At 42.8% G+C, this 20,810-nt stretch overlaps 1 protein-coding gene across 8 annotated transcripts in view; it reads right to left on the bottom strand.

Moving 5' to 3' along the window:
• ksr1a (kinase suppressor of ras 1a) overlaps positions 1 to 20,810 on the bottom strand; it is a gene marked incomplete at its 3' end in the record, with an annotated part of 34,706 nt that overhangs the window by 3,574 nt on the left and 10,322 nt on the right. For 2 of the 8 annotated variants that reach the window (XM_082549842.1, XM_082549836.1), the window contains 19 exons: positions 18,519 to 18,659; positions 13,688 to 13,835; positions 13,113 to 13,587; positions 11,708 to 11,889; positions 11,076 to 11,145; positions 10,575 to 10,658; positions 10,305 to 10,366; positions 10,102 to 10,211; positions 9,656 to 9,827; positions 9,319 to 9,360; positions 8,992 to 9,040; positions 8,297 to 8,360; positions 7,614 to 7,904; positions 7,332 to 7,528; positions 7,140 to 7,236; positions 6,850 to 6,983; positions 5,889 to 6,020; positions 5,642 to 5,777; positions 5,306 to 5,439 (listed from right to left, as the gene is read on the bottom strand). In XM_082549842.1, the coding sequence (XP_082405968.1) occupies positions 5,306 to 5,439; positions 5,642 to 5,777; positions 5,889 to 6,020; positions 6,850 to 6,983; positions 7,140 to 7,236; positions 7,332 to 7,528; positions 7,614 to 7,904; positions 8,297 to 8,360; positions 8,992 to 9,040; positions 9,319 to 9,360; positions 9,656 to 9,827; positions 10,102 to 10,211; positions 10,305 to 10,366; positions 10,575 to 10,658; positions 11,076 to 11,145; positions 11,708 to 11,889; positions 13,113 to 13,587; positions 13,688 to 13,835; positions 18,519 to 18,659 (2,720 nt within the window). Of the gene's footprint in view, positions 1 to 5,301; positions 5,440 to 5,641; positions 5,778 to 5,888; positions 6,021 to 6,849; positions 6,984 to 7,139; positions 7,237 to 7,331; positions 7,529 to 7,613; positions 7,905 to 8,296; positions 8,361 to 8,991; positions 9,041 to 9,318; positions 9,361 to 9,655; positions 9,828 to 10,101; positions 10,212 to 10,304; positions 10,367 to 10,574; positions 10,659 to 11,075; positions 11,146 to 11,707; positions 11,890 to 13,112; positions 13,588 to 13,687; positions 13,836 to 18,518; positions 18,660 to 20,525; positions 20,545 to 20,810 lie in introns of those variants that run through there. The other 6 variants (XM_082549843.1, XM_082549838.1, XM_082549837.1 and 3 more) reach the window with 6 other exon arrangements.

The following is a 20,810-nucleotide window of genomic DNA, read 5'->3' as shown; positions in this document are numbered from 1 at the left end:
GATAATTTGCGCACCAATTCCTCTGACATCGTCTTATTAATTGTTAGCTTACTATGCAAACATGACAAGTGAAATCTCCCGCAGCTTAAACATGTGAGAGGTTGATCGCGCAGAGAATCGCTGAGCTTATGTGAGTGCGGCAGGATATATATTTCACTACGATGACCTGGATGACTGAGAACCTTCACAGACAGATATATATTTTAGTTCTGCTGAGCCAAATAAGACAGGTCAGGGTGAAGAAGTGAGAGCCAAAGAAAAGCTTACCACAAAACGGAGAAGTTATGACAAATCAGACTATAAGGCAAAAAGAAAGTGCAGCTTTATGGTTTCATGGACAAAAGAATTTCTGTGGCTGCAATATGACGAGCTAAAAAACAACACGCACAAGGGTTAGGGTTAAATTTAAAAACTGTACTTTTGTGTTAAAATATATATTTATAATTTTAATAAATGACAAATTAAAAAGGCATGAACATTTTTTTTTGTATCGAAAAAATATCGAACCGTGACACCAAAGTATCGAACCGAACCGAGAATTTTGTGTATCGTTGCACCCCTAATATATATATATATATATATATATATATATATATATATATATATATATATATACATATATACACACACACACACGGATATTGAACCGTTTGATACGGTGCTTTCGGTTCGGTACGCATATGTATCGAACAATACAAAATTTTTACATTTATTTTATCAACTTTCCTTCTGACGATGCTGTCTGTGTTGAGCGCTCAGTGGATCTGTGCTCGACAGTGCAGCCTAGGCGGAGTAGTCGAACGCAGATTCAGAGAAATGGCTCTTTCCAAAATAAAAGCTATACTATACGCTTCTTCTGGAGTATACTCTCAGCAGCATATTAAACATATCAGGTCCCCATAAGGAGAATCATGTGCTAACGGCTGTCTAAATGACTCGGGTAAAGTTTGTAGCATGCGTGCTGTTGTTTTTGTCTGCTTCCACTTTGCACTAGGATGATGTCGGAGTAAATGTGCTGTCATTCGTTGTGTTCCCACTAGTGCTGTCAGCGTTAATCTCGTTGAAATGACGTTAACGCCACAACACGGCAAATCTCCGTTAACGAGCTACTGCGGATCGCCCCGTGCGTGCGGCTGGACGGCGTCAACACGTTAACAAGCTAACTGCGCTAACGCACTAGTTCCCTCTAATGTAATTGAGCATTGCGTGGCACATCCGACATAGTGTTTTACTTTTGTCCATGACGCGCTTACCTTCAGGGTTATACTTCACATGAAGACCAAAATAGTTCCAAACGCCAGATCTGAATTAGGGTGGGGGAGGTTCAATTTGCCATGTTGCAACTAGCTTTGCTTCTGTCTCGCTAGCTTGCCCTGCGATCAGTGGATCTGCGCTTGACAGTGCAGCCTAGGCAGAGTAGTCGAACGCAGAACCACTGAGCGCTCAACACAGACAGCATTGTCAGAAGAAAAGTTGATAAAATAAATTAAAAATTTTGTATTGTTCGATACATATGCATACCGAACCGAAAGCACTGTATTGAATGGTTCAATATCGATACGAGTATCGCTGCACCCCTAATATATATATGAAAACAGGGCGTTGTTGGAATGCTACTACGCAAGTAACCCTGGCGGAAGGGGTTACATGAATAGGATGAGGGACCTATGGATTCTTCGATACCCAACATCCACAATGACGGTGAAACAACTAGTAGCTCAGTGTTCCAACATTCGAAAGAAGGGACTGCTCTCACAGCTAGAGATTGACGAGGTACAACATAAATGCTACGGCAAGGGGGAGCCAGGACGCCAGGTCAGGGGGGAGATATCATCACCCCCACCCGAGATTGGGTACCAAGCCCCAAGTGCGATAGGAGAAGGATCGTTGAGTGCAAGAGGAACTGACCTGAAAGATAGGATCATGGCCAAGCTTGAAACCTGGACCTCCCGTAGCCGGTTACCAAGATTACGTGAAGTACCCTCAGAAGGTCTCCTAGATGATGTTAATGCAGCACTACGGATGATACCTACAGCCACGATTACCGACACTAACAAGCTGATCTACAATACGGCAGCAGTGATCAGTGAGATGCTTGGCTACAAGTTGAACAGCCACAAGGGGCAGTACCCTCCATGGAGAAGAAGGCTAGAGGCTAAGATCAAGGCAGCACGGAGGGAGGTTAGCCAACTATCGGAGTTGCAGAAAGGCGCGATGAGGAAGGTGCCTAAGAAGTACAGGAAGCTGTCCATACCTGAGGCCTTGGAAACTGCCAAGCAACGGCTCACAGCCTTGGCCAGCCGCTTGAGGAGGTACACCAGAGAGATAGAAGGCAAGAGAATAAACCAGCTGTTCTCCACGGAACCAGCCAAGGTGTACTCTCAGTGGCAGGGGAACAATATGAGAACAGGCTGGAGGCAGAACAATACTGGAAGAGCATATGGGAGAAGGACGCAACCTATAACGGCAATGCTCAGTGGCTAGTGGATCTGAGGGCAGACCACAGCGACCTCCCCAAACAGGGTCCATTAACCATCACAGTGGCAGATATCCAAGAAACGGTCTCCAGTATGAAGAGTTGGACAGCACCAGGCCCTGACATGGTTCACTCCTACTGGCTGAAGAAGCTGACTGCACTCCACGAGAGCCTGGGAGCACAAATGAACCAGCTGCTAGTTCACGAGAGACACCTGGAATGGCTAAGCGAAGGCCGGACGGTCCTGATCCTAAAGGACCCCCAGAAGGGACCGGTCCCCACCAACTACTGACCAATAACCTGCCTCAGCACCACGTGGAAGCTCCTGTCAGGCATCATAGCGGCTAAGATGAACAGGCACATGGGTCAACACATGAGCGGGGCACAGAAAGGGATGGGCAAGAATACCAGAGGCGCAAAACACCAGCTACTGGCAGACCAAGCAGTCAGCCGAGACTGCAGGACCAGACTGACCAACCTGTGCGCTGCCTGGATTGATTACAAGAAGGCCTATGACTCAATGCCCCACAACTGGATCCTGGAATGCCTAGAACTATATAAGATCAACAGGACCCTGGGAGCATTCATCAGGGGATGTGGCGGACAACACTGGAGGCCAACCTCAAGCCTATAGCACAAGTCACCATCAAGTGCGGGATCTACCAAGGAGATGCTCTGTCCCCACTGCTGTTCTGCATAGGCCTGAACCCCTTGCAGAGGGTCAGGCAAGTCCTGAGGAGTCAGCTGAACGGTAAGAACAAGATCCGGGCTATCAACACCTATGCCCTGCCCGTGATCAGGTACCCTGCTGGGGTAATAGGCTGGCCAAATGAGGAGATAGAAGCCACTGACATCAAGACAAGAAAGCTCCTTACCATGCATGGAGGGTTTCACCCCAAGTCCAGCACCCTGAGTCTGTACGCTAAGCGGAAGGAAGGGGGCCGGGGACTGGCGAGTGTCAGCACCACAATCCAGGATGAGACAAGGAACATCCACGAATACATCACGAAGATGGCCCCAACTGACAGTGTGCTCAGTGAATACCTCAGGCAGCAGAAACCCAAGAAAGTGGAGAAAGGCGAGGAACCATCATGGAAGGACAGGCCCCTGCACGGTATGTACCACCGGCAGATAGAGAAGGTGGCCGATATCCAGAAATCCTACCAGTGGCTGGACAAAGCTGGACTGAAAGACAGCACGGAAGCACTAATCATGGCAGCACAGGAACAAGCACTAAGCACAAGATCCATTGAGGCTGGAGTCTATCACACCAGGCAAGACCCCAGGTGCAGGCTGTGTAAAGATGCTCCAGAGACAATCCAGCACATAACAGCAGGGTGCAAGATGCTAGCAGGCAAGGCATACATGGAACACCATAACCAAGTGGCCGGCATAGTGTACAGAAACATCTGTGCCGAGTATAACCTGGAAGTCCCGAGGTCAAAATGGCAGATGCCCCCAAGGGTAATGGAGAATGACCAAGCTAAGAGCCTGTGGGACTTCCAGATACAGACGGACAAAATGGTGGTGGCTAACCAACCGGACATAGTGGTGGTAGACAAACATGAGAAGACGGCCGTAGTGATCGATGTAGCGGTTCCGAATGACAGCAACATCAGGAAGAAGGAACACGGGCTCAGAGAAGAGCTCGAGAAGATGTGGAGGGTGAAGGTGACGGTGGTCCCAGTGGTAATCGGAGCACTAGGTGCAGTGACTCCCAAGCTAGGCGAGTGGCTCTGGAATATTTGGTATAACTATTCCTGAAGTAGTCTTCAGGCTTCATGAAGGACATTTGGAGCACTTCTTTGGATGCTGGCTGCTTTTTGTTCTGTATTCTATCAAGGTGATCACACACTGCTTCAATAATGACTTAATATTATTATAATGACCACTTATTCTTTTGTCCTCTACTTGCCTAGTTACTCAAAATTTTTAATGGACACACTGCACACCATGCTGAGATATGTAAAGTTTTTAGTGACGGTCTTTGGGAATCACCTTGTTGGTGCAAAAATACAATTTTATGTCTGTCAAACTCATAAACTCTCATCTGTATTTTTTTGCTTTCTTTCAATCTTCAACTAAAGAAATGGTAAGAGATTTTAGATTTTTGCAACAGGCTGCTAAGCAAAGTGCCTAAAGCCACATTTTAAAATTGGTTCCTTACTTTCTTCTGAAAATGATCAGTTTCATACACGGGACTAATGAGTGAAAATTAAAGGAAAACTCTGAAAGACCTTCAAAAAGCCAGGAAAACTATTATGACTCCTTGAAAGCAAAATATAAAGAAGTGAGGAGTGGCTGAACACTTCTGGACAATACTGCATAAAATATAGGAAACAGTGGAGACGTGAGGCTATAACAAAGTTAATGCTAGTGCCAGGAAAAGAGGCATATGTGGTTGCATGAAGTAGTTAAGGTGGTCTATGTAAGAATGAAAAGACTAAAGCAAAGAGTCGATTAGATGTTTTACGTCCAAATATCTACATGCATTCAGCTGAGTTTTAATTTGATATCTATGCATTACCCAGTTACACTCTAGCTATAGTCTGTTGGTCACAAATGTAACAAAGTTCTGTATGACAGACTTATTTTTGCCAAAAATGTCTCATTTCAATAAACAGTGCTGTGCAAGGAATTCAAGTTCAGAAGTCATGTTTCCAGCTATAAATTACAAATTTCACATTTCATCTGAGCCCAGTACTAAGGCTGAACCCAGCTCTGATCTGATATTCTACTCTCAATAAACAAATAAGAAAAAGGAAAGAAAGGTTTTTGTGTTCACAGGTCCAGTGTCTTCACACCATCCTTCATTTCTGGGATACCTACTCTGCAGACTTCCAGAAATGTCCAGGGTGGGACAGTCTGCGGTTGAGTTTGGGTAGCTTCTCCAGCATGTCAGCCAGCTGCGTAAAGGTCGGCCTTTCTCTCAAGTCGTACGCCCAGCAGGCAGAAAGGATTTCCTGAAACAAGAAACCACTTCGTTTCAATGTGACTGGCAAACCATTGACCCGCACTCACCGCACTGTGAACTACAATCGATTGACCTAAAAACTACTGCAACATCTTGATATCGTTGCATCAGCATGGGTATTTTCCACTCTTACACAAGCAGAACAAACATCTACATTTCTGAATGACTGACACACTCATGGTCCAACTCACAGTGACCTCCTTTCCCAGGCTGATTTCTGCCAAAATCTTCTTTATGCCCTCTCCGCTCCCCACCTGCCAGATGGTAGCTTCCACAGGCTGGTTAGTGATTGGCCAGTCCCTAGCTTGAAGCTCATACCAAATTGTGCTTGAAGTGGGGAAAAGGAAGAGCATTTTGTTTGAAATTCAAATGGTGGACTTCCTTTTTAGTCAGTGAAAGTTATGACAGAACTCAACCAGATGTGCATGAAGAACTTACCCAAAGGCGTACACATCTGCTGCGGTGGAAAAAGGAAGGCGGTCCTCATTGTTACCTGGGCTCATTCTGCACACAATCTCTGGTGCGAGATAACAAATCCAGCCATGTGGAAGTTTGAGTTTATTTTCACGCCTGGAAAAACAAAAACAAAAATGCAGTTTTCAGTAACACTTTAAATGGAGGGGAAAAGATGTATTAAGAGGACAAAATGCATTCACTAAATAAAGTCCCTTACTCCTGTTAGCTACTAATGAACCATACACAAAAGGAGGCAAAAAATTAGTAAGATGTGCGCTCAAAATGTGCTTCAGAAATCAAGAGTGTCCAGATAATGATTGCAATTTGTGTAAATCATCATTCTGTACATTCGATAATCTTTAATCCTACAACTGTTTACAACTTGCATAGTTCCCATTTCTGTATAGCTGTATATCCCAGATTCTGTAAAGTTATTTATTTCATATTCTGTATACTTTTTCATATTTATATCCTGTTCATATCCTGTACATAGCTTGTACTCACTACAGCCTGTACATACTTATAGTTATAGAATATTCACAACATACTTCATACCGTGTACATTATAACATACCATAATAGACCCATTTCTGTAATATACTCACATATCTATATTATTGCTAATATATATTGTAATATATCTATATCACTAAAGCACTTCTGGATGGATGCAAACTGCATTTCGTTGCCCTGTACCTGTGCATGTGCAATGACAATAAAGTTGAATTCTATTCTAATTCTATTCTATTCAATTTTACAATCAGGAGAGTTCCCTCTTTTTACTGGCTGACAAGGGAGATGCCTACAGAAGTAGCACTGCAGACCTCAGCTTATCACAGATCAGTGGGCGTCCCCGGGTAATAGAGTGGTTTTAGCACTGCTTTAGTTAAGGTCATAGTTTTAAGGTCTCTTTGGGGTGTGGAGCGGTGGACATGTTTCTTACCTTCCCTCCTGAACAACTCCAGAGATCCCAAACAGGCCAAAGTCTGCGATCACAACCTTATTGGTGTCATGAAAAACGTTCTTTGACTTCAAGTCTTTGTGAACAATGCCTTTGGCATGCAGATAGCCCATTCCCTGTCCAGGCCAACGGTGTTCAGACAAAGGAAAACACAGTAATAGAAAATTATATCTTTGACTACACAGTTCTGCTATGTTTAGTACGTAACATGATTTTTCCCCCCTAAGATGTCACGTTTCTCACAAATTAACACACAAAAAAGAAACAAATACCTTTACAATCTCCTGAGCAATTTGTCTTGTCTTGTTAATATCCAGAGTGTTTTTAGTGTCTCGAACTACTGAGTAGAGTGTCCTCCCTTTACAAAAACTGCAGGAGTTAGAGGAAAATCATTCTATTAAAGCAAACACATGCATCCGGTTTAGAATAGTTTTTGAGGTAACCTGTGATATTTTTGTTCTCACCTGGTGATAATGGCCAGGTGGGGTGGAGCCATGCAGGCTCCCATAAAGAGGACCACATTCTCATGCCTGGTCTGTCTGTAGTTCATCACCTCCTTTTTAAAGAGCTTCAGGTGGTCCTGATTGTTCCCATCGATCTCAAGAAGCCGGATGGCCACCTCGCCGTGCCACCGGCCCTTGTGCACTTTTCCCCAGCGGCCCTGGATAAACAAAACACAAACTGTCTGATTTTTTATTTTTTTCGAGTATGCAACACACTAGGAATTCGTTGGGTAGATTCCTCACCTTTCCTATGAGCTCCCCAAGGTCCAGCTGCTCAAAGGGGATGTCCCACTCTTGCAGGTAAACGCTGGTCTGACTGGCCTTGCGGGAGATGGGGCCCTTCCACTGGTTTCCCCGAGAGTTGGGCAGATCATCCAGCTCGTCGCACTCGCCGTCGGAGCCCATGTGCATCCTGATCTCCCCTCTGTCGTCCTCATCTTCTCCTCCATCCACATTGTCCTCATCATCCTCCTCATCGTCGTCCTCCTCCCCTTCGTGATCTTCATCTTCGACCTCGACCTCCTCATCCCCTTCCTGCAATAGTGTGGCGATGGTTTTTGTAAAAGTTGATTTAAAAAAAAAAATCTACCAAATATAAATTTAAAACTGCCGATGAACATTTTGTAAGCCAGTGTTGCCACCTGAGCAGGTTCTAATCAACAGATGTCACAGGGACTTTTAGTCACATTTGGATGTTTTAATTAAATCTCAATCTTCAGTCACCTGAGCTAATTTCATACCCCAGTTGACAATTGTCCAACCTTTTAGGAAATCAAAGTATGAGTGTCTAAAAACTGAAAACAAAATTAAACAAAACCAATTTCTGAAGGTGTGACACTGAACAGCTTCACTGTACAGACTAATAAGCAAAGAGCCAGGAAACAGTACAACAAAAGAATATTTGTAGACTGCATCTCCAGCATTACCTCTTCATCGTCATCTTCTACCAGCTCATCATGTACGTCATCTGATGATTGCTCTATCTCACTGCTGTGACACAGAACACTGATATCAGAGGGGTTCAAAGCAAGACAAAAAAAATAAATAAAAGGCTGTTTCCGAAAGAGTGACACTGCACAAAATGCAAGTTATGCCAGAGTACAATGATCTGCAGATAGTTTAAGCTCTATATTTCATTTTAAATAGTACAAAGACATCATGACAAATGGTGAAGGTGAGATTCCGATAAAAGCACCAAATGTTTTCCGTGGATGACAGATCTATACTGCAGGCAGGCCAGTTTTAATGATTTCTTTGAACTGTTCTGTTTCCAGAGTGGAATGATTGTACAGCATACTTCTTTAAAGCCTTTAAAAAAAACAAGAATTGGGTGCATAAGTTTGAATTTACTTTGGATCATCTTTAATTGAAGTGTCATTGACAAACTTTGAAGTTTCAAAGCAAAATAAAGTTTCTCACGTTCAACATTTTACATTTATTTAAAGGTTTTGCTGTGTTATTCAATTAAACATGTGGTTTACATAATTTGCAGATCATCACATTCTGCTGTTATTTACATTTTAGAGCATTCTGCCATTTTTAAGAAACAGGGTTGTAAATAACCAAAACCACTGTGTAGTCACTAAAACTTGGATTAAAGCTTGAGACAAAAAAGTCTTACACTCTGTCCTGAAGAACATCTGAGTGGAAATTTGCAGGACTGGAAACATCTGCAAGGAAAATGACACCAGTTAGGGATGACCAATGGGAGCAAAAGTTACAGAGCCAGCACCACACATGAACATGACTGCTCATGCAATTTCCTACTACTTCCAGCAGATGGCATCAGAATGCTGCCACACAGTCAAACACAGCTAATCTAACTACTATAACCCTTAAAAGCAAACATGCAGGAGACAGAAAACTGTAAAGAAGCCATGGTGTGGAGGGAGAGGGGGATGAAGGAATCTTAACAATGTAGTATTACACTTTTGGACCATCAACTCACCTGGGAAGATAAATTGCTGTCTATGCTGAAAGTAACAGGCAGCTTTTTCAAAGAAAAAGAGAATTGGAAGAGTGATAAGCAAGGCAAGGGACACAAGGGTTTTTGGTTAGAGAAGCTTTGAATTAAGAGATCTTCTTAAAAACTCCTTTTAGTGTTAATATTGTGTATTTGGGGAAAAAGGATAAGTAGTTGTGGGAGCGCCACACTCCTGAACCGGAAAAGATTCATCGTCAAATGCATTGAGGAAAAATCAGAACAATGTCAGCATGCATGTTTCAGTATATACTCTACATGTGTATCTGTGCATCTGTGTTTGTGATTTTGTACCCAAGCTTACCCGGGAAATTAAATCGGCTGTCTCGATGACCTTTGGGTGAAGGGTTGGGCGGTGGTGTGGCACTGGGGGGGTTGCTCTGCTGGAAGGGTGCTGGGGAGGAAGGTGTGGATGAAGTGGTGGAGGATGGGTTGCTGCTGGAGTCCAGCTGGTTCAGTACTGGTGGATGATCCTGCTGGGACCGGGATGGAAGGTTACAACACTAAGCATGATTGCTATTTATTAGCCATGTTGCATTGCCTTCAAGATTCCTTCAACAAGCTCTATGCTTTATTTTCCTGTCAGTGCACACTTTAATAGTCAGGTGTGATTTCAGATACATTATCTTTACAATGGTTAGCATGGACAGATGATGGAGATAATGGAGGTATATGTATTGGCATAATAGTTCAAGGTAATTAAAAAGGGACTACACACACGGCAGTTCTCTGAAAGTTCTTTTAATTTACCTTTTTCGTAATAGCCTTTGGTAGTGTGCCAAACTGCGGTGCTTCCTGCGGCCGGTCCACTGGGTTGTTTATATCAGAGGGAACTGACTCGGTCCTCCGAATTTTGGCAACTGTGGGAGAAAACCAATCATGTCACAAACAGGCATGAATGCCAAATAGATTTAGCCCATCAGCTGCACAGCGTGGGATGAAAGAAAACTTACTTGGTAGAAAGGAGATTCTGCAGGATGGAGCTTCCTTTGTACATTTGTTGTGGCACTTTAATCTGCATTAGCAAAAAAAAACCCAAAAAAACATAGGCAGCATATGAGAGGCTTAGCGGTAATTCGTAATTAGCACCAACATGCCTTACACCCAGATCAAGATTTAGCCAAGACATCAGATTCCCACCTTCCTAAAACACATGTGCCTTCTAACGGACCTTTTTTTTTCACCACTTTTTTGGGTTGTGTTTGTGACAGTAATTAACTCACCGACAGTGTTTGCACTTAACTCCAAACATCATGTTTTTCTGGCACACTTGACATGTCTGGGACAACCAGGATTTAGTGGAAAACCTAAAAAACAAAACATAAAAGCTTCTTACGGACCCGCTCTGTATTAGATCGCTGTAAAGTTTAATTTATAAATGGTCTGGACTTGTATAGCGCTTTACTAGTCCCAAAGGACCCCAAAGCGCTTTAGACATCCAGTCATCCACCCATTCACACACTGGTGATGGCAAGCTACATTGTAGCCACAGCCACCCTGGGGCGCACTGACAGAGGCGAGGCTGCCATACACTGGCGCCACCGGGCCCACTGACCACCACCAGTAGGCAACAGGTGAAGTGTCTTGCCCAAGGACACAACGAACGAGACTGTCCAAGCCGAGGCTCGAACCGGCAACCTTCCGATTACAGGACGAACTCCCAACTCTTGAGCCATTATTGCATTAACAGCAAATCTATCTTTTCTAGGCATTGAAAGGTCTACCTGTGCGTGACTGCAAGCCCTATATCCCTCCTTATTGCTTGTGGGGAGCTGCGATGCACTGCTACATTATCTAGAAAGAGACAGAAAGAATGCAAATGATGAGTAATGATTACAAGGATGGCTGACTGAGGTGATGTTAAGTTAAAGCCTTTATTTACATTCAAGCACAAAAACACACACAAGATCATTATAGCAATGTTGCAGAACCAAAGACTTTTACATCGTGTCAGTAAAGTGGACCTATCATGTCTTTACTCCTGTTTTTCTGTGGATTCCAATTTTAATATTGCCAAAATTTCAAATAGTGATGTCAGTGCATCTGTAGTAGCAGTTCCTATGAGCCAAAAGCTCAGATTTCAGACTGCATTTTTTACTCTTATATCTCATTTAGTGGTTGTGTTCTTAATGTGGTCATTTGCAACACACAGTCTTAAGCTTTGAGTACACCTGTTCTTTAGATCTGTTCAGACAAACAAAGTAAAGCTGTCTTTAAGAGAATGAACTGACAAGTTGCACCAAGGCCCCGTATACAAGAACTATTTTGATCTACGAAGCTGGAAATTAGCACAATAAGTCCACTTTAAGCAGGTATATTCAGCAAAATTAAAAGTGCATGCATGCAGCTGACTCACTCTTAATTGTGCTGTGCTCCTCCAGCAGTGTGGGAGTTCCAGGAAGGGTGTAAGGTGCTGTGTTGGCAGCTGGGGTGGCACCGGGTGTCCTTGCAGACACGGCGGAGTAGCGAGAAGGCGAATCCTCACATCCGTTACCGTTGACTTGCATGTTCAGGAACAACTTGTTCTTTTTAACACACCTGGAAACGCACAGAAAGAAGAGTGAATCAGCAGGTGCTGTATACTGAACTGCTTGCTTACTATACTGCACAGGACAGATTATGTAAGGGCCTGGGAGAGGCACGTTGGAGAACCTTAATTGCATTGGCACACGAAGGGCAGGGTGACATCCTTAACACCCAGAGTGAACTCACAAGGAGTGAAGGGCTAAGCGGTGCCAGGTCTGTGGTTTATACGCACATGCACACAAACACGTGAGTAGCCACAAAAATTTGCAAAAAGACTATCAGTCTAGTACTGCGACTTGCGACCTCCTTACATAAAGTAACACTTTTGTAATATACTGCACAACATATGCAGAGTGAGAATAAACCTCCAAAAGCATATAGTGTCCTATGTTAGCCATTTTTTCCATTTTTTTTTTTAAATAAAGTTTTCCACAAACCGATATTATGGATAAACATGTGATTGCATTGTGCTTGGGCAGCCAGTCCTAGTACAGAGGTTAAAAAAACATTAGATATTAAGAGAGAGAGGGATAGAGAGAAACTGTGTGTTTCTTGCCACCTCTGAGCATTAGAACTAGGAAATACTTCCTGTTTTGACATGACTCATAATCTCTGGGAATCTGCGTGGGGATTAGCTCCACTCATACAGCGAGAGCAAAGGAGCAACAGGCAGTATGTGAACGGATGTGAAAGAGGAAGGGGAAGAGGGAGAGAGAGCGAATGAGGACATATCTAAGGAAAACTGCTTCTGTCCCGACAGAGCGCAAGGCGAAATTAAGAGTGAGACATCGGGCAGGACCGGGGCATTTTATCAAGTCCTTTATAAAATGTCAAACAACAAGTGCTCTTTCAGTTGATAGTAATAACAAACTGGAAAAAAAAACAAACATCCCTTGTGAGACGGCTTGTCAGCTGGCCAACGCCGTTTGCTGGCCAGCACAAATCAGAATTTTGTCCTTTTCCTTTCTGTGAAGCAGCAGAAACTAAACACTTCCTGCAAAAACAAGCTGAGATTCAAATTTCAGTGAAATAAAAGATACCCCCCCCCCAAAAAAGCAAACAGAAAACCCCCAAAACACATACACACTCCCCACAACAGAAGCAATCTGTCACAATTACAGTGCCATCTGAGGATTCCCCACTTAGTTCCAGTCTGACCTACTTATAAAAAGCTGCAAATGAGGTGAATTCTTGAGCAGTTTCTTCAAACCACCCATTAACAGCTTAGCACCTACTTGTTGGTGGGAGGGTCCTCGATGCGGTTGCCCAGCTGAGACTCGTGGCTTTTGCTGCGCGTCAGTGTGATGTTGGGAAGCAGGTGCAGTACCTTGCGGGATGGCGGGGGAGGGGTGCAGGGAGGCTTCAACCGGTGACGCCTCTTTGAAGGAGGCGTTATAGGTGGGGTGGAAATGTGCCCATGGAGGCGGGCTGCGCGGGCGAAGGACATAGGGAATGGATCTGTGAGAGGGCTGTCGCTATGTGCGTCTGGCGTGGGCGCCGCTGACACAGAGCCTGAGCGAGGGTGGGGGAAGGTTGCGCAGGGAGTGGATGGGGTGGACTGGATGGTGGATGGGCGGGCTAGAGGCGAGGGGCTGTGTGTGCGGAGTGGGGTCCCCAGGTTGGTTAGCTGGTCCGCTGTCAGCAGAGAGCCGCTGTCCCTCCTGGTGGGCTCAGACAGCCAGAGACTGCTGTCATCTCTTAGTTCGCCTCCTGGAAGAGACATGAAACAGACCAAAAATAAATAAATAAAAAGACTAATAGAAAATCCGTGGGAAATATACTCTAGGAACATCAAAGTGTAAACCCATACCTGATTCAGTAGCACTCTTTAGACAAGAGAGGGCAGCACCGAGTCTGCCACATTCTTCTGAGCTGGACCCAAGTCTTCGCATCGTGTCTCTCACCTGAGCTCCTGTCATCTGCAGTAAGGTATCCAGCGACAGCTTTGCCTCCACAGCCTTCAGAGGAGCAAAACAAAAGCCCATGACAGGAGCTCTAATCTATTACAACGTGAAGCAGTATGTTAGTGACAAGCTTTGTACAACAAAAGAGAGCAAAATAGCCCAAAAGAACTATGCTTATATGGCATTCATAAAAAATATTTTTTGTTCCGAGTGTACCCTCAATCAGCCACAACAACACTGTTTGTAGTGAGGCTGAAACTGAGCGTTAAAAAGGGCAAAATGTTGCAGTGCTCAGCAGGTTATTCAACATCTGACTCGGGACAGTTCCTGGAAATCACTGTTAATCCTGTTTGTTTGGGGTATTCCAAACACTACTTTGTCTGCTTATCTGATTTTTCATTAGCTGCGTAGAGCAGAAGCTGAACACCAAGATCAAACCTGAGCTGGGGTTTGACAAAAAACATGGCTTAATATTTTCTGTCTATGTGAAACCTCTTATACAAGTGTAATGACTGTACAATGGTGAAGGTAACTTTGACAACAGTAAAACAGGAAGTAAACAGTGATGCAGTAAGATGCAGAGTTAATACACACACCACACTGAGAACTGGGAAACACTAGTGGGCCGCAAAGTAAGAAAACAGAAGCACATGCTTTATAATCTTTTTCCCCAATGGCTGAACGGATAAAGACACAAATTCATATAGGCTTGGATACTCTATGTGGACACAATTGTGAATTGTAAATAATATGAAGTATTGGGTGTCATAAATAAAGAAAAAAAAATCCAAATGGAGGATTAGCAGTGTGTTAAAGTTAACAGTGCTCACATTAGTTTTGATTGACATTAGCTGACCAGTATTTAATTAAGCATTAAGTCTGTATCTTTATTAATACTGAAAAGTTATCAGTTTTGAAATTAAAACAAAGAACGCTTAATCATGACTGCTTTACAAATTGAAATTAAACCCTAAATGTAATCCACTCAGCAGCTGCGATATTTCTAGCATTTGTTTCAGAGTGGAAATTATTGTAGCACTTTATAATAGGCAAATTGTAAATAGTTTGCGATACTTTTTTGACTGACTATTATATTGTATTACGCGTTATATCACAGCTGATACCAGACAATATCAGCATTGTCAACATTTACATTCTCATGACACTGGGGCATATAAAAATTTATGTAAATGATGAAGGCCTAGTCACTGGTCAATGTTCAGAGCAGCAAATACTGCGGTTTATACAGAGCCATGGGCCTCTCAGAGACGCACAACATGTCCTTTAGTGTTAGTCCACTGATGCACGTGTCACAGCCACAGTGACAACTCTTTAAAACAAGTATTATAAACATTTAGCTTTATAGATAAACCATGCAAATAGCTTTTTTAAATGCACTACGCTGTATCATTTACAAAGCTCTGGAGGCATCACGCTGAACTTTACAAAAAGCCACAAAGCATTTGTTAAACAAATAGTTGTTGTGTTATTTTAAATTCAAAAAAATACAAAAAAATAAAGTTGATAAAATTTCAAAATAAAGTCACATTGCACACGTTTAGCTTCACTTTTAGGTTAATGGTAACAAACCATTAAACACGGATTTATTAATTATGAAATTAATTTTGTTATACATCTACTCTGCTTTGCTTTCCCAATTCTACACATCTAAACCAGCGCCACATGTTTAACCCTTTCATGCATGAATTATGACAACCTCAATCATGATTTTTTTCTTAAGTATTTTTATTCGTCTTTACGCATGAAAAGATGAATAAAAATCCTTAAGAAAAAAATCCTGACAGAGGTTGTCATAATTCATGCATGAAAGGGTTAAATAACAATGATTACAATGAAACACGTCATACATCTATAGTAATTAAACGACCAGTGGGTGGCCGGTTATGGAGTGACACAGCAGTGTCCAATGTAGTGGTTTATGTGCTATTAAACCATCAACACTGACACAAATACAAGGAAACAGCCTCTGAATAGCTGTCCACTGTAGTGACCACTATGTATGAAAGGGTTAAGACTCGTCTCTGTGTGGCTTTCCTTTTTAGCCCGCTGTCTAGTTCCTCTCTAATGTTTTGGGTCATCTTGCTAACCACCCAGGCTGTCTTCCTTTTTTACTTCCCATTTTTGAAAATTTATTATTTCAGCAGACAGTAAAACTCAACAATAAGGCATCACAGGGTGTCGTAAACCAGACTGTTCCACTTTGGTTGATACTCAAACCCCATTTGGATGATTATTCCATTTCTTGACTATTGAAACTTTTTTTAATGCATTTATTTTATCTGAACTTGTAGCATTACAGTGAATCACCGAGGCTGCTCGCTCAAGTCAATCTCCTCAAATTTCAATAAAAACTGAAAAAAGTGGAGGCGTTCTTTATGACCTCCAGTGTACTACCAACTCCCACTTATTTAAGCATTTAGCACTGCAGTTTTCCTTTCATATTCCTCTGTTTCCAGCCTTTTATGTGCTTTAAAAAAAATGTAGTCTGCAAGATTGGAGATGTACAAACCTGGAAGGGCGGGGCTTTCTTTTTACAGCCGAGTTACTGAAGCGGCGAAATAAAACAACAGTGCAATCAACAACTGATGGATGACAGAAGGAAATAGGGCCAAATCCAGTGAGTTTAGGATGTTTCTTCTGACTGGGGAAGTACGCAATCACTTATCAGTCAGGTTAAACCCTTGCTCTCAGGGGCAAACACTGATCATAAAACTAGGGCAACCTCCCACACTAGTGTGTACACTAGAACCAAAACATAGCACACGCACACACTAAACCACACACATGTAAGGGGTGAGTGATGTGATATTTAAAGTTGCTGTCGGCCCTCTACTCTCATTCTATTTCCTCACTCAGAACATAGTTACAGCAAAGCCTGCATACGTGACCGTTTCACTGGGGCCTCCTATACATGCAGTATTATGTCGGCTCTGTTTTAATTAATATGGGCCCTTCACAGGTTAGAATCCCCAGTAGGAATTCTCTGTATTAAGTCATCTACATAATTCAGCTACAAATAAAACTGGACTGTCCATCACATAATCTAGCCATCATAGTATAAAGTGAGGAGATGCGCTGTAGACTTCTCAGTCTAATAATATTTGGTCTAAATAGGTCATCAAAATGCCGCTACAGTCCTTCGTCCTTTGGGACGTCCCCGCCGGTCTACAAGACATACAAATGAGCACTTTCTATTTCATCAGAAAACCTCATCGTGTCTCGTGCAAAGCTAAATTCTTTTGAAAGGAAGTGAGGTTTAAGAGTGAATGGACTAAACAGTAAACAGAGCACAAATAATCAGATACGGAACAAGGCCGCAACACAAAGCACATACAAGGCCGGCACATATTAAAGAATAACGAGTGCAGAAGAGTTTTAAAAATAAAGCAGGTTACCGTCAGGTCACAAAACAAAGACAAATGGACTGGAACGACAAAAACACATAAGAGCTGACATGGATTAAAACAGTTTACAGCAGGACACGACAGGACAGGACAGGACAGGACAGGGGGAGAGAAAGGAGAGACAATTTTGACAACCCAATAAGAAAAATGATAAATCCAGGCGTTAAAACAAACAAACAAACAGCTGACAGCCACTAAACAATAGCGGAGCTTAAAAACAACACTGAAACAAAAATGATAAGTTAACCAGCTGGTAGCTTCTGCAATGGAAGACTGCACACGGCAATGCTCTAAAGTTTCATCATGATCAGAAGTGACAGCAAATAGCGAGTTCTGAAATTGCATTAATAAGGGAGGCTTTCTGCAGGAAATCTCTCTGCTCAAGACTCCCCACTGCTACACGAGGAGGTCAGAGGTCAGTGTCAGCCGCAGATTAGCAGGCTGGAGTCACAGTTCAGGAGCGGGACACTTGAGCGGTGCTGAACAACACATATTAAACATTTTACTGCACTACATGGTTCTCACACCCAAGGTCAGTTCTTTATTTTCTGGGTCATTGTCTTTTTGGGAGACCGACAGAAAGTGAAACAGACCTTACCCTGGTTCCACCACAGCCCAAGTGATCCAGCACCTAAATAAATGCTAATTGTGTATGTTTAGGCAAGGAACAGGTCATTATCTTATTTTAAAAGAATCTACTGAAAAACAAGACTTTAATATACCTGGGGTTTTTTTTTAATGTACATGTAACCATCAACAATGCTAGAGCAATGAAAAAGAAAAGGCACAGAGTGGATCAGTTAAAGAACTATAATAAAGATAAGTACACTTTGTACACTTGTATAAAAAGGGCCTTCTCTTCCCTCTTACAAACATGGCATGGAGCTATAAATAGCAGCAGAAGGCTGAGAATGAGATTTTTGAAGCATTCAAGACTTTCTCCGAGCACAGACCAAGCATGTCTCTTCCAGTTTCGCTTTTTTTGCTTTGCTAGTTTTGTGAGCCTTGTTTCAGTAACAAAAAATAAAATTTGACAGTAGAAACAGTTATCTGAAATGAATCAGCTCAAGTTTAGATTTTGGCGCTGCCGTTCTCAGGACGTCAAAAATGAAGCAGCTTCTCTTTTTGAAAGGCACTTTGACGGCCGCTGGTTAATTCCTCATGCACATGTGAATGTTGACTGAGTGCACATCACAGACTGCATATAAAAGACTTTTATACGCAGTCTTTGATGTGCTTATAGAACAGCTGTAAACGGGAGACAAACGCCAGTCACTCCGGCCAGAGTACTGGCGCCCAGACGATGACCTACCTCAATGAGCTCTGGTCGCAGGTTGATGGTGCGTAACCAGTCTCGCAAGTGTGGATAGCTGTCTAGGGCCTCGGGCCTCTCTGTCTCTGGCACTTTCTGCTTGCACTGGAGCTGTTTACAGATGTATTTCATCAGCTTCACCTGCAGGGAGCAATAGAGAACATAGCAGAGAAAGGAGGGGCAGGTTAGCGGGGGAGACTGGGAGTCTGCTACGAGCTACATGAGAAAGAGCAGGCATTCACTGTGAAGGGTATCTGTCACACCTGTGTTGGCAGGGTTTTATTGTTGCAGAGGTACCACCTTTAAAGCAGAAACAGACCGAAAACTGCTGTTTTCACACGAGTGACATGACACTGACCTGACACCAGATGAGCCTCTGTTACGATAAAGTCAGACACGTGAATATCTCCACACCCTCGCTTACTGTTTATTCCCCCTCTACTGAGCTCAGTGTACCTGCAGTGACAGCTCCAATGTTTCCCTGTGCCCTCAAAGAGACAAGCTAATTAGATATAAACTGCTATTATTATCCAGAGGAACAATGACCTGGTCATCTAATGAGAGCATCAGCAGTGCTGCCAAAGCAAATGTGTCTGTTTGCAGCTGAGAAGCATCAAAGTTCAGAGTGATGGAAAGAAAGTGCCCATGTGACTAGTTTCGTCCCACGGGCATTTTCCTTCAAACTTTCTTATTTTCTCTGAGCTTCTACAAATCTTTTACCCTCCACTTCATGACAGAGCCAAGGAGCCATCATTTTCTTTCCAGGTTTAACACATTGTGCACAATGTGTCCACGATGTGATGCCTCTATGAGGCCAATTCTTCTCTCCTTTACATGTCATTTTTCTAATTTTTTTCAAAGTTAATTTTTTTCTTTATTTTTAATAGAGCTAGGAGCTTTCATCATAGCATTTCTAAACATACTACATTTCTTTAGAAACCATGAATTATTTCTATTTGCACTACAGAATTATTACAGAGAAAGCGAAAATGACCATGATATTATTAGCCCTCTGAAAAACGGACCTTTTAACTGAGCCATAGCACAAAGCACTGCTGTGCAACGGTGTGCTTTAACTTTGTAATGCCCAGAGTTTGTAAAATCAATTCCCAAGTTAAAAACTGAGACACTAATCAGTTTAGATTTGAGAAAAAAGGTAGATGGACAAACAAAGTTACCACAGAGCAATACCATCAAGATATTCAAACACAGTACAGGACAAGTCTGACAGAGAAAGAAAACTAATGAGAGATGTGTTTAAAGACACCAGAACACCTGCTAAGACACTAGTGAATGACTTAGCCAAGTACGGAATTGCAATCTCAAAGAAGACAATCACTGGAACCCTGCACAGAAATGTACTGTGAGGTGACAAACCAAGAGACACCTTCAAGCCAGACTGAAATATGCAAAGGACAACCTGGAGAAAGATTATATGTACTGGAAATGTGTCCTTTTGTCAGATGAGACAAAACTAGAGCTCTTGGGCTGCAGAAATGCTGCTTATGTTTGGAGAAAGAAATAAGAGGTGTATAACCCAAAGAACACCACTGTAAGCTGTACACCTTTATGTGTACAATATAAAACTATTGTCCAGTATATTGAGATGAGCTGTAACTCTGTCAGGTTCTAAATAAAGTATTCCTTTCAACAAGATGCACAGACACCTACTTCTCCTCAGTTTTTTTTAATTAGCAGGCTGGGTGCAACCTTTGTTGTAGTGTCTCATGACATCAGACCCAACATCAGTTAACATCCCATCAGTTAATATTGCTTTACCTTGTTTTTGTAGAGGAATAAATGATCGGCCTATCAATGCAAATGATTCCACTGGAGTCTGCACAAATAAAATGTAAAGCTGTAACAATTTAATCTGATGCCTTCCAAAAAACCCACGTTGAGCGCAGTGGTCCTGTGAGTAAGTATAACAATGCTCGCCGTGGTATTGGTTTGCAACGGCCTGCATTGTGCAGCTCAGCGTGACTGTATAGAGTGTCCTTATCTCACCGTCTATCTGTAAGAATCCATTACAGCAGGCAGCACCTTGAGATGAGCTGAACGGCACCAGCTACCTTTCGACCCACCGCGCACCTCTCGAGTGCCTGGGCAACAGCGACGAGCGTGTGTCTTTCTCTGCTCATTGAGCTTCCTCTACTCACCGACCAGACAGAAACTCGTACAGCATACCGCGCTTCTCTCGGAAAGTGTGGCCTTGGGATGTAAAAAGGCTTCTTCACAGCAGCCAACAAAAGCCTCTCCACTGGAGGCCAGAGAGATGAAAGATGATAGAAA

The sequence above is a fragment of the Aulonocara stuartgranti genome, assembly GCF_965226115.1.
Source record: "Aulonocara stuartgranti genome assembly, chromosome: 10".
Taxonomy (NCBI): Eukaryota; Metazoa; Chordata; class Actinopteri; order Cichliformes; family Cichlidae; genus Aulonocara; species Aulonocara stuartgranti.
The sequence above is the reverse complement of the archived record's forward strand: the minus strand, read 5'-3'. Positions and strand labels throughout refer to the sequence as shown.